General features: G+C 45.4%; 1 protein-coding gene across 1 annotated transcript; it reads left to right on the top strand.

Moving 5' to 3' along the window:
* Positions 1 to 7,240: 7,240 nt before the first annotated feature.
* NR0B2 (nuclear receptor subfamily 0 group B member 2) lies at positions 7,241 to 9,460 on the top strand. The gene is made up of 2 exons (XM_081144305.1): positions 7,241 to 7,903; positions 8,818 to 9,460. The coding sequence occupies exons 1-2, from the start codon at positions 7,363 to 7,365 to the stop codon at positions 9,114 to 9,116; spliced, it is 840 nt and encodes a 279-aa protein (XP_081000431.1). The 5' UTR covers positions 7,241 to 7,362; the 3' UTR covers positions 9,117 to 9,460.
* The last annotated feature ends 4,829 nt before the right edge of the window (positions 9,461 to 14,289 follow it).

The following is a 14,289-nucleotide window of genomic DNA, read 5'->3' as shown; positions in this document are numbered from 1 at the left end:
CTTGAAAAGATTGCTGTTTGTTTCTCCATTCCACTTCCTTTCCTTCACCTTCCACCTCTCCTCAGTTTAATCAGTCTTTTTTTTTTTTTTAATATATCTTTATTGATTTCAGAGAGAGAGAGAAACATCAACGATGAGAGAGTCATTGATCTGCTGTCTCCTGCATGCCCCCTCCTGGGGGCAACCTGTGCATGTGCCCTGACCTGGAATTGAACCTCAACCTCCTGGATCCTACGTTGATGCTCAACCGCTGAGCTACGCCTGGACAATCAGTCTTTTCTTAAAAGCCTCTGACCAAGGTTGCAATGACCTCCATACATGCCATGCCAGTGGACCACTATTTTATCTTTTCAGCTGCTTTTGATACAGTTTACCCCTTCTTCCTTTTGGAAACACTTTTTTCCTTAAGGCTTTGGACAAAATTGTGTTCCCCCCAGTTCATACATTGAGGCCCCAATACGACTGTTTTCAGAGACAGGTCTCTTTGTTTTACTTTTTTTAATCCTCACCCAAGGATATTTTTTTCCATTGCTTTTTGGGGATTCAGAGAGTGGAAGGGAGAGAGAGAGAGAAACATTGATGTGAGAAGAGAGACATCGATTGGTTGCTTCCCATCATGCGCCTGGGCCAGGGATCAAGCCTGCAACCCAGGTAGGTGCCCTTAGGTTGGGATCAAACCCGGGACCCTTATAGTCCAAGGGCCGATGCTCTAATCACAGAGCCAAACCAGGTAGGGCTGAAGATAGAGCCTGTTAAAGAGGTAATTAAGGTTAAATGAATTCATAAGGGTGGGGCTCCCGTCCAATAGGACTAGTGTTCGTAGGAAAAAAGAGAGACCACAGAGGAAAGGTCCCATGAGGCAGCTCTCTGCATGCAGAAGAGTGGCCTCAGGAGAAAGCAAACACCTTGATCTTGGACTTCTAGCCTTTAGAACTGTGAGAAAATAAATTCCTGTTGTTTAAGTCACTCAGTCTGTGGTATTTTGTTATGGCAGCCCTAGCAAACTAAGAGCTCTGTGTCACTGCATTTACCAGATTTCCTTCCCACTCGCTAACATTCTTTCTCAGTGCCCTGTCCTACCCAGGCTTGTAAATGTTGGAGTCTCTGTCCTTTGCTCTCTCTTTTCTTCTCTACACTTTCTCCATAGGTGATCTCATGCTATCTCTGGCCTAGACCTCTCCTGAGCTCCAGATTCATCTGTCTACCTACCTTCTGGACAACTCCATTTGGATAATTAAACATCTCAAAACTCACATGGCCATGGCTGGTGTGGTTCAGTTGGTTGGAGCATTGTCCCATTCACCAAAAGATTACTGGTTCCATTCCAGGTCAGGGCACATACTTAGGTTGCAGGTTCAATCCCTAGTTGGGGTGCATATGGGAGGCAACCGATTGATGTTTCTCTGATGCATTGGTGTTTCTCTCTCTCTCCCTCCCTTCCCCCATCTCTAAAATCAGTGAAACATATCCTCAGGTGAGGATTAAAAATATATATATGTCTTGCCTTAGCTGGTTTGGCTTAGTGGTTAGAGCATCGGCCTGTGGACTACAGGGTCTCAGGTTCGATTCCAGCCAAGGGCACATACTTCGGTTGCAGGCTCGATCCCCAGCCCTGGTCAGGGTGTGTGCAGGAGACAACAATAGATGTGTCTCTCTCACATTGATGTTTCTCTCTCTCTCTCTCTCTCTTCCCCCCCGCCCCCACGCTCTCTGAAAATCAATGGGAAAATATCCTTGGCTGAGGATTAAAAAAAAAACAAAAATCTCACATGGCTTTGAGAAGATGAAAAAGTTCTGGTGATGGATAATGGTGATGGTTGAACAACAATGTGAATGTTCTTAATGCCACTGAACTGTACACTTAAAAATGGTTAAAATAGTAAATTTAATGTTATGTATATTTTGCTGCAATAAAAAATACTTTATGAGACAATTTGAAATTTGAATTCTGAATAGATATTTTATTTTATTCAAGAGTTACTATTATTATTACATGTTTTTATTGATTTCAGAGAGCAGAAGGGAGAGGGAGAAAGAAATAGAAACATCAATGATGAGCATCATTGATCAGCTGCCTCCTGCAGGCCCCATACTGGGGATCGAGCCTACAACCCAGGCATGTGCCCTGACTGGGAATCAAACTCTGACCTCCTGGTTCATGGTTTGACCCTCAACCACTAAGCCTTGCCAGCCGGGCAAGAATTATTTTTAATTCTCACCTGAGGATATATTTTTATTGATTTTTTTTTTTAAAGAGAGAGAAACACTGATATGAGAGAGAAACATCAATCAGTTGCATCCTGTATGTGCCCTGACCAGGGATCAAACCCTCAACCTTTTGGTGTATGGCAAAATGCTCCAACCAACTGAACCACCTGGCCAGGGCAAGAATTATTATTTTTTAAAAAATTAACATGGCCAACATCTTTACGCTCATGCACACAAATTCATTCCTCCCAAAGTCTTTCCTATTGAGTTGAATGGCCCCTTCAAGCACGCATTGGCCAAAACCCAAAACTCCACTCATCCACTTATTTGCACAAGCCAAAAATTTAGTCTCATATAATCCATTAGTAATTCCTGTCATCTCTTCCTCTAAAATATATTCTTATCCTTTATAGTCCATCCTCCTCCCAGCAGCCAGAGCAATCTTTTTAAAGGATAAGCCAGATCTTGTTACTCCCTTGCTTAAAATTAGCCCTTCATGGATTGCCATTGCATTCAGGATAAATTCCAAGCTATTACCATGGCTTCCAAGGAGTAACACCATCAGGGCCCTGCTCACCTCTCCAACCTCATCTTGTCCCACATTCCCCTTCACTCGCCAGGCTCCCTCCTCACTGGCTTCTTTCAGTTCCTCATATGTGCTGTCCTAGTTCCTAGACCTTTGCCAGTCAACTCATTTTGTCCATCAGATCTCAATCCAAATGACACTTCTTCTTTGAGGCCTTTAAGATGAATTCTCCATTTCCATGATTTTTGCTTTCAAAGTGCCTTTTGCTCATCTTACTAAAATTAAGAAATTCTGGGCCCTGGCCAGGTAGCTCAGTTGGTTAGAGCATCATCCCAATACACCAGGGTTGTGGGTTTGGTCACCAGTCAGGAAACATACAAGAATCAACCAATGAATGCATAAATAAGTGGAACAACAAATCAATGGTTCTCTCTCGCCTTTCCTCTCTCTCTAAAATCAATCAACCAATACATTTTTTAAAAAGAAATTTTGGTTCTACATCATCTCCTCTCACTGAAATATAAACTTCATGAGAGATAGCACCTGATTCATCTGAGCATTCAGCTCTTAGCCTCAAACATTGTAGAATCTCAATAAATATTTAGGGAATGAATAAATGGTCTTTGCCTGATACTAATTATTAATAAGTATTGCTAAAATGTACTACCTTCTTATTAAGTGCCCAGTACTATACCAGACACTTTGTAAACATTATTTGACTTAACCTTTGCAGTGCTCCTATGATAAAAATGCTATTATTATCCCCATTTGGGGGATGAGAAAACAGGAACAGAGAGGTGAAGTCATGTGCCCAAGGTCACACAGCTGAAAGGGATTGCATTTTTTGCAGTGTGGGTAACTGTGTTTTCTGAGCCCTGTGTATGACCCAGGGGACCCTGGGACCCAGCCTCCAGATCAGCTTTATCATGACCCCTACAGAGGGGCCTTTCTCTCCTTTCTCTGGGTCTCCTCCTTCTCTAGAGAATGGGGGTGAAAGCAAAAACAATAATGACAATGGTCCTCCTTTATAGAGCACTTGCTATGTACCAGACACTGTGTCCTCACTAACACCTCATGTGAGCCTTATAAACACCCAGGAAAGACACTATTAGAGGCAGATTTTCTGTAAAGCTAGTGAAGCTCGAACTCCAGGGCCTTGCACTTGCACGGGCCCATTCAAGGCACTGGGAGAGGCCCCAGCAATGTCTTCTTAGGGTCATATATATATATTTTTTTTAATTTGAAAAAATAAAATTATAAAACTACAATTGGTTAAGACCACTGTTTCCTCCCACTCTGATCCCACTTCCCAGTATTTGTGATTCCCAAGACACCTGGAAGTATGTGAGTGGTGGAGGAGAAACAGGATGTGTGTGGAACAAGAAGCAAAGCTGCACAAAATCCTATCAATTATCACTAAGATGTCATTTCATATTGAGACTGACTCAAAAAAAAAGATCTCTCCTATAAGGAATATGCAGCATATGCAACTATAAATGCTCCATGCTCTTTTTCTTTTTTGATAGGAGCTACACAAAGTAGACGTTATCAAAATGCCTGCTACAAACCTATAAGCAATACTACAAGTGGCATATACATCTGCATGTGAAGCGGTATGTCTGTGTATCCTGACTATCAAGAATGAATTTTTTTATTAACCATGCAAGAGAAAAGACAGAATCATCTCTCTAGTGTCACTGTAGAAATTTATTTTTAAAATCATTGACAATTTTACTTTCTCCTCTTCTTTTCTCTTCCTGAAAATTTTAGTCCTAAAACTATTAGGTTCAGCAGAACAAGGAAGAGGTATGTGCCAGAGGGGGAAGGAGCCACGGTGGCCCAGAGCGGAAGTCAGAGGCCCCACAGGGTGAGGAGGGCGTCCATCAGGAGCAGTGACCTCGCATGGGGTGACAGAGGCTCAGCAGGGTGAAGGAGGGGACCCTGAGTAGGAGGGAGCAGCCTGACACAAGGTATCAGAGCCCAAGTGGGGTGAGGAAGGTATAACTCATGGGATGTGGTAGGGCAGAGATGGAAGACTGGGACAAATCTTCCATCTCAGGATGTATCAAGAACACAGCATCCCTGCCCAGATGGCGTGGCTCAGTTGGTTGAGTGTCGGCCCAGGCACCAGGAGGCCACTGGTTCAATTCCCTGGTCAGGGCACATGCCCAGGTTGCTGGGCTCAATCCCCAGCAGGCAACTGCAGGAGGCAGCCAACTGATGTTTCTCTCTCCCTTCCTCTCTCTGAAATCAATAAAAACATGTTTGTTTTTTTTAAAAAAAAGAACACAGTATCACTTCTGTGATATTCCTACTAATGATACATAACTTGAATCTAATCATAAGCAAGCTTCGAACAAATCCAAACTGAGAGCCTTGCTACCAAATAACTACAACTCTTGACAAGCGTCAAGGTCCTGAAAGGCAAGGAAAGACAGAGAAAGTTTCCTGACTAACGGGCTAGGAGACATGACAAAGAAATGCAGTGTGAGATTCTGGACAGAGCCCTTTCACTGTAACTTATTTCATGGGAGCATGCAGTGAAACTGAAATGGGGTCTGAGATTAGATGTTCATTTCCTGATTTTGATGATTATATTGTGGTTATACAGGAGAATGTCTTTGTAGGAATTACACACTAAACTATTTGAGAGTTCTGAGGCATCAGGTTGTCAATTGACTCTCAAATGGTTCAAGGTTAAAAAAAGAAAAAAGTTCCCTGTATTGTACTTGCAACATTTCTGTGTTTGTGATGGTTTCAAAAGAAATAACATTGACATGTGAAGAGGTGAGCAAAACGTGTACAGCTAAGACAGGTAGGCAAATATTGTCAGTCAAAGGATTTTGTTGTTCTGGGTTTGTGATGTTTATGTTTTCAGTCCGTTTATTTTAATTTGTAATTGGCAGTGACTTGTTTTCTCGTTTTAAATATCCACTTTTATATCTGCTTTTCTATTATTAAAGAAGGCCTCCCAAATTGTATAAGTTCAGGCCCCATAAAACCAATATCCCCTATAGGGATATTGCCTTTCTTGACACCTTTTTAAGGATGAGGAAACGGAAGCACAGAAATCTAAAATGACTTGCACAAGGTCACTCAGCTAAGTGATGGAGCAGGATTTAGACCCAGGCAGTCTGATTCCAGTGTCTCCTTTGAGGGAATCTGTGAGGATTCAGTGAGAAAAAAGGGACATGACGGGAACTTTGTAAATGTAAGAATTAAGATTATTAACAAACAAAAGGTGAGCGCCTGTTTGTCTGCTGAGGCTTAGTTCCTTAGGCAGAGGCAATGAGGGAGCTAAGTCCTAATGTATGCCACAAACTGCAGGACCTCACTTTGTCCTTGTAGCACCCTGCGGGCAGGCGTTACTGTTCCAGAGAAGCTCCTGAGGCCCACAGAGATTTGGGGATCAGCCCAAGGTCACACAACTGGGAGCCAGGAGCAGATGTCAGAGATGGTGATAAGTGCCTAGGCTGGGCTTGGCAAGGTCCACACACATGACACAGCCAAAGACCTTCCTGCCGCTCTCACACCCCATGCCTTACCATCTGAGATGGTTGCCAGGGACAGAGTTGCCATATGGCTAGTGGCAGAGCAATGTTTCTGACTAGATCATAAGTGGGCAACATCTTCAGACAAAGCAGCACCAAGGTGGGGGTCCAGGTAGCCACCAACTCTGGGAAACTCGGGGCACACAGCTCTGGACTTCTTCCACTAGGTCCAGAAGAAAAAGGACTTTGAAATCAGACATACCTGGGTTCCTCTCTTCTTAGTGGCACAACCTTGGGCAATTCACTTCACCTCTTTGAGTCTCAAAAAGTAAAATTCTTACTCATAGGGAAACTGAATATTGGAGTAGAAAGTTCCTGGCATATAGTAGGTGTTCAATAAACAGCAGCCATATTTTATCACCATTCTGCTAGGGTTTCTCAGCAAATATGGCCTCTCAGGAGCTCTAGGAATCCAGGCTGGGGACAGAGAGTTCTTAAAGATCTTATTTCTGCAGGGACCCCAGAACTGGAGTCAGGGGCCTCCTAAACTGCACAGTGGGCAAAGTCCTCCCAGCCCCCCAGGGTCCTGGCTCCCTTCCCTGCAGCCTGTTCCTTACTAACAACAGGAGCTGAGCCCCAAGGTTAGGCAAACAAGCCAGTGATAAGGCACTTCCAGTTTGGGCCTTGTGTTAAGGCTTGTCCAGCTCTGGGGCTGACTTCCCAGCTTAGCAAGAGTCCTACAGGCACCTGTAGGGACACCTGCCTTGGCCACCTGCTGAATGTGCACCTGGTGCCCTGGTACAGCTTGGGTTAATGACCCTGTTTATCCACTTGAGTCATCCGATAAGGGATAGCAGGGGCCAGCGGACAGGCGGCCCCATGCCCTGCACCAGCCGCTTCATTGACTAAAGTGATAATCAGGGCCACGTGGAGCTCCCAAGGCCCCTCCCCAGGCACTTCCCCACCAGTCCTGCCAGGGTCAGTGTGTTTCTTTTTTTTTTTTTTCAATGAACATGACTTTCTGGAGTCAAGGTTGTTGAACCATTCCCCCCTCCTCCCCTTGGGGATATAAATAGCACCCACAGGGCAGAGCAGAGGGCGGGAGAGCTGGGAGGAAGGAGGAGCAGATCCTCAGTCATGAATTCCAGCCAGCCGGGGACCTGTCCGTGCCAGCATGCCGCAGGGCGCCCAGCCATTCTGTATGCACTTTTGAGCCCCAGCCTCAGGGCCAGGCCCTCTGTGCCCCCAGCCCATAGGCACTGCCTCTGCAAGCAGCACAGGCCCGTCCAGCTGTGTGCTCCTCATCGCACCTGCCGGGAGGCCTTGGATGTTCTGGCCAAGACGGTGGTCTTCCTCAGGAACCTGCCATCCTTCTGCCAGCTGCCCTTCCAGGATCAGCAGCAGCTTTTGCGAGGCTGCTGGGGCCCCCTCTTCCTGATTGGGTTGGCCCAAGACACAGTGACCTTTGAGGTGGCGGAAGCCCCAGTTCCCAGCATACTCAAGAAGATCTTACTGGAGGAGCCCAGCAGCAGTACAGGCAGTGGCCAGCAGCCGCAGCGGCCCCAGCCCTCACTGGCTGCGGTGCAGTGGCTTCAGTGCTGCCTGGAGTCCTTCTGGAGCCTGGAGCTGAGCCCCAAAGAGTATGCCTACCTGAAAGGAACCATCCTCTTCAACCCTGGTGAGCTCCCAGACACTCCAGGATGAGGGCCAAGTCGGGGGGGGGGGGGCAGGGACCAGCCAGGGAAGACACCTTCTCAGGGTTTGACATTCATTATCTCTTTGGGTCCTCATTATACTAATCATCTCACAAACGAGGCTCAGAGAGACTAAGTGACTTGCTGAAGGTCAGAGCCAGGTCGGGACAGAACTTCGGCCTGTTCACACCAAAGACTGGCCCTTGCCATTCTGCCCAAGAAACTTGCCCTGACCTGCAGGGAGGGTAGAAGTGCGAGAAGGAAGGATGGGCAGACACAGCTGTGCCTCAGTCACAGGTAAAACTCTGTGGGTTCAGAAAGATCACACAGGGTAGAGGAATGAAAGTGAGTGCGTGTGGGGGAGGAGAGGTAGGAGCCTTCATAAAATTCAGCCAGGAGAGCAATGGATAGTAGTGTTCTTTGTAACCTGGAGAGCATCTAAATGAGAATTCCTTACCAAGTGGCCCTCAAGAAATATGTAAATTATAGTAATTAATTATAATAATAGTAGGCAAATACTCATATTACACTTACCATATGTTAAACCCAATTTAATGATTTTAGATATACCAGCTTATAACAAGTCTAAGAGATAGGTACTATTATTATACCTGTTTTACAGATGAGGAAGCCAAGGCACAGAAATGACATAATTTGCCCAAGGTCACACAGCTAATAAGTGACAGCCTGGGATTCAAACTCAGGCAGCCTGGCTCTTCACCATTACTCTATACTGCCTCTCCATAAATGATGGATGAATAAAATGATAAGTAAGTAAATGGAGGAGGTAGTATTGGGGCCTCAAACGCTGAGCAGTGGCTTCAGGTCTGGGGCGAGTCTCGCCCTGTGGTGGCTGGGAGTGGGGCGCTCACCAGCCCTCTTTACCCTCTGCCTACAGGCATGCCAGGTCTCTACGCCTCCTCCCACATCTGGCATCTGCAGCAGGAGGCTCATCAAGCACTGTGTGAGGTCCTGGAGCCCTGGTGCCCAGCAGGCCAAGGCCGTTTGGCCCGTGTCCTCCTCATGGCCTCCACCTTCAAGTCCATTCCACCCAGCCTGCTTGGGGACCTCTTCTTTCGCCCTATCATTGGAGATGTTGATATTGCTGGCCTCCTTGAGGACATGCTTTTGCTGAGCCAACCTCCTCCAGCCCAAGCAGAGATCAGCTGTAGCTTGGGCAGAAGCTGGCAGCACTGATTTGGCCAGGCTGTCCCAGGGGTGACCCAATGCTCCCGGAGGAGGCAAGCCTGTGCAGACAGCACTCAGCTCCCCAGGAGCAAGCTGGCCCGGCCCAGCCAGAGGGACTGTATGGATCCTCACTCAGCCACACACCGTCTTGGCCTTCCCTGGTTTGGACACAGTGTCCAGCTGTCTGGCCGGCCCTTAGTAGTCCCTAGATTTTCTAGGCCAAGACTCCTGTCCTCTCCTGGGATGAGGATGGAAGATTAGACTGTTCATTGGGCCATACATCCTACTGACTTTATACAGAACTGACTTAAGTTATTGGTTTTCGTAATAAAAGGTTTTACACCCATGAAACCTGACACTGTAGTTTGTGCACGTGGAAGGGACCTTCTCACCTCAGCCCTCAGCCCCCAGCCCCTATCAGAGGGAGCCCAAGAGGAAGGGACCATGAGGGATGCAGGAGCCAGGCCTCAAGGGACCAGGATATTAATTTTCAGAGTGGATGACTTCATTTCTGGGGATGATATTTATTTTGCATGGGTCTGAATCCAGAGGATAGGATCAGTTCAGGACCCCATCACCTCCTTGCCTTTATCTTTGGGTGGAAGGGGTTTCTCTTTATCCATAAACCCCTCACTGACCCCTCCCTCAGCTTCTGCCTATAAGGCTCCCTCTCACCTCAGTAAGAGTGAGATCATAGCCAATAAAGAAAACAAAGCAGCCCATTCCCCAACTGAAATAGACAAGGTCACTGGAATTCCTGCAGTTTGGCATCATTCACTTCCCCCATGACAGAGGCCAACAGAAGATGGTGGTTCATTGTTCTCCCAATGGGAGGGGTCAAGGACACCCAAGGCTGGCCTGGCAGCTGCTCAAAGGTCAAGGAAAGCAGAGGTGTTGCCACAGTAGCTGTTAAAGTCTGAAACACTTCCACGACAGTTGGTTCACAGCCACTGCCCAAGCTCCCTGGGCTTCCCTGCACTTCCCCTGTATACCAGTCCTTCTCCTGGAATCCATTCTCATTGTCCAGCAACTAGAGAGGCAATGGTTGGCACAGCCATGGCCTCCAGGACTGCTCCTTTCAGGGCACAGCTTGTGTCTGTTCCGACTGTTCAATCTCTGTTCCTCACTGTTTGTTAAATATTTTGAATAGCACCCAGGACAGGGTGACTGACCTACAGGGTGAACAGGAGGGAATGATAACAACACACATGCCTATAAGGCCCCCTTTCAGCCTCCTCCTTTTTCTGGCAATAAGGCCTGTCTTGAACAAGTCCCAGCCCCTTCACCAACACAGTTCAAATTCTTCTCGTGGGGGGCCAAGTTAAATATTGTTCAATGAGAGGTCATTCACTCAGGGACAACAGTCTAGGAGTCGAGTCATTGCTCAGGCCTCTCCCTAAGGCCCCCAGGATATGGACCACAGCTGAATTGGCCCTGTACCCATTATGGGCACCCAGGGGTAGCAGCAAGGCACCCCTATCCCTTTCCCTAACACCCACCCACCACACAGAAATCCAGAATGAGACAGAAACACACAGTTCAGACCCTACAACAAAGACACACCAACTCAGACCTACAGCCCTCTCACACATATACTAAGACGTACAACTCAGATACACCTACAAAGACCTATAAAATAGACCCCTCATCCACCCACACTGCATGGAAATACAGATACACTTACTCAGGGATATACAACAGACCCAACCAAACACTTTCACAATGCAAAGACATGCACCCAACCCAGGCAATCACACATATTCCCCCATAGGAGCCAATTCGAGAAGATTTAGGGATTTCCCGTCATTCTATCTTCTATGTCGCTTCTCTGACTGATCCCATGTGTTTACTGTTGCACCTCTTTGAACCCTCAGGCTGAGTCTTCCTGCCTCTTACCCTTCCCCTCCTCCGATCCTGAACAGCCAGTAATTAGAAGGCACTCCTCTCCACTACCCACCCCGGCCTTTTCCCCTCAACTTATGCCTCCATCATCCAAATAGCTTCCCTTATTAACCCTACCCTGCTCTTTTTCAAATTTCTTTCCTACTCCTCGATGTGGTTTGGGAGCTACACTTCTGTTTCTTATCTGTATCTCTTGAGTCACTACCAATGCCCTACCCAAGCCATCTGCAAGAAACACAAAGACAAATATAGCAAAACTAAAGAGGGAATTGTAGTACAATGTAATAAGGAATATAATGCTTTCTCCATGAAACTGCAGGCTTTCCAAAGGTGGGGGACTGTTTCTCTATTATCAGCATCTTAGGAGTGGAACCTGTGTCTCATCGACCAAGGAGGGTAGAGAAGGAAACAGGTTCAGACAGGGTTTAAAACTTATTGAAGGTCTGGGTAGATCATTGTGCTGGGCTTTGAACACAGCCTGTGGGACTCTGGAGACCAGGCTCAGGCTGGAGTGAGTCATGGCCAGGATCAGGCTGGCTGGAGCCAGCTCAGTCACTGTTCAGTGACCATGATCTGTCAGCCATGATCTCTGTCCTCAGGCTCAGCCAGGGATGACTCACTAGGAAGCATGATCAGCCTCAGGTACTATTATCATCGTTATCACTACCTTCATTAGCCAAATCATTGACTGCTTATTAAGCAGTCAGCCACTGTCGTGAGCTGCGTCCTTCACGGACACACCCTGGCCTTGGGACAGTCACATATCCTAGAAGGATGATGCCTGCAAAAAGCCAACACCCACTTACTATCTATCCATTCATTTCATCATTCAACACCTCTCTCTCTCTTTTTTTTAATATATCTTTGTCGATTTCAGAGAGAGGAAGGGAGACGGAGAAAGAGAAACATCAATGATGAGTCATTGATTGGCTGCCTCCTGCATGCCCCCTACTGGGGATCAAGCCTACAACCCGGGCATGTGCCCTGACTGGGAACTGAACCTCGATCTCCTGGATCATAGGTTGATGCTCAACCACTGAGCCACGCCTGGCCGGGCTCAATATCTCTCTTGACATCCACTTGTATCAGAACCTGTGCTAGATGCCAAGTCACACAGAATAAATAAGATACAGTCCCTGATTTCTCTGAACATTCTGTCTATGGCAAAAAGAGACACATAAGTAGTAACTGTCACACAGAAAGATCTGAAGTGTAATAGAGGGAATATAACCAGCAGCAGGAGCTCAGAAGAGGAAGTGATTAAATCTGCCTAGAGGTGGGAAAAATGCTTCAGCCAAATGGGGACTGCTTTGAGCTAAAGAGAATGAATAGGGGTTTGCTAGGCAAACCAAGGGAAGGACATTCCAGACAGAAGGGATGACAGGTGCAAAGGCACAGACCTGTCAGAGAGCAAGGGTGCTTAGCTAAATGCAAGTGATCTAGGGCAGCTGACAGCAAGAGATGGTAGAGAGCATGTCACAGAACAAGGCATCAGAGCAAGGCAACCCCCGTTAAACTGGTGGAGGTGACAAAGCTAAGCTCCCAGGAGAATCAAGATTAACAAAGGGGACCATTCTTGGCAGGTCATTCTTTTTTTAAATATATCTTTATTGATTTCAGAGAGAGGAAGGCAGGGGAGAGAGAGAGAAACATCAGTGATGAGAGAGAATCATTGATCAGCTGCCTCCTGCAGAGCCCACAACCCGGACATGTGCCCTGACCGGGAACAGAACCATGATCTCCTGGATCCTAGGTCAATGCTCAACTGCTGAGCCACACCCGGCCAGTCTAGGGCCTACACTCTTAAACACAATGCTATCTTATGTCTTTAAAGGTCAGGGATGATCAACTGGAAAATAAATACCAGCACCTAGACTCCTTCCCCTCCTCACCCTACTATAAGGCAAAATGAGTGTGAAAATGTCGTCTTTGTTACCTTTGGGTTTAAGTTTTGATGAGAAATCTGGTCTGTGTGTTCTCCCATGGAAGTGACCCCAAATTTTCTGGAGAGAGTCCCCAGCCAACATCTAGTGGCACATCCCCATGTTAGTGCCAGGAATATTCATTCCATTAATGACAATTTACTGAGAGTCTACCACACACATCTACCATCATTTAAGGTCCTGGTAATTTAGTCACACAAATGGCAATTGTGTATAATCATAAATGCATAACTTCTCTGGTCATCTAACAGTTTTTCCAAATCACACCATCTTTATTTTGGTCCACAATGTTTTCTGTAAAGCATTTGTTTTTCAATTTTCAAAAATATAATTTTAACTAAACTTTTTTTATATAATATACAGAAAGGTACACAAATCATACATGTATAGCTTGATGCATTATCACAAAATGAATACATCCCTGCAGCCACCACTCAGTTCAAGAAATAGAAGAGCATTAACAACATCCCAGAAACCCTCCCCATCACCACCCTCCCTCTCTCCCTGCAAAGGGAATCACTACCCTTGATTTCCTGAGATTGCTTGCCTTAAACTTTATATAAATGGAATCATATAGCATGCACTTTTATGTTTGTCTTCCTTCACTAAATATTACGTCTGAGATTCATTCTGCTGTGTAGCAGTAATCCATTCATGTTCACTGTACAGTATCCCATTATATTTCAATTCATTTATCCATATACTGCTCATGAACATTTGGTTCATCACATAATATTGGTAGGATTATTCTTGTATACATGTCTTTTGGTGCACAGGTGTTTGCAGATCTGTTGCTATATAAAAAGAACTGGAATTCTAAGTCATAGCAAGTGGCTCAACTTGAGTAGATCTTGCCAGTTTTCCAAAATGGTTGTACTAATCTACATTTCCATAAGCAAGTTTTAGAATCCAGATATAACATTGTCCCTATTCACAATTACCCAGATGCTCATCAGAACTGTTTTTATTTTTTTATTTCTCAAATAGGTATAAACTTGTGATCATCACAAAGTAACCAACTGCTTTATGTTTTTGAAATATGAGTTATTTTCCCTTTGAAGATATTTTTATTAACATTGAATAAAACAAAATAATATTTATAAAATATATGTAAAGAATAACAGTACGAAGAACCTTCATCATTGTTCCATAGGTCATTATTACCATCAACTTTGAAGTCCCCAAAGATAATGAGTACTATGAATTTTAGATTAATCACTTCTTTACTTTTCTTTATGGTTTTAAAGCTTATTTATGTATCCCTAAAAAACATTTTTTAGTTTGTATTTTTGAACTTTATATAAATAGGATAATTGTGTTTTCTGACTTGCTTATTT

Source organism: Miniopterus schreibersii (assembly GCF_964146895.1).
Source record: "Miniopterus schreibersii genome assembly, chromosome: 8".
NCBI classification, from domain to species: Eukaryota; Metazoa; Chordata; class Mammalia; order Chiroptera; family Miniopteridae; genus Miniopterus; species Miniopterus schreibersii.
Note: the sequence above shows the minus strand (reverse complement) of the source record. Positions and strands in the feature narration are given on the sequence as shown.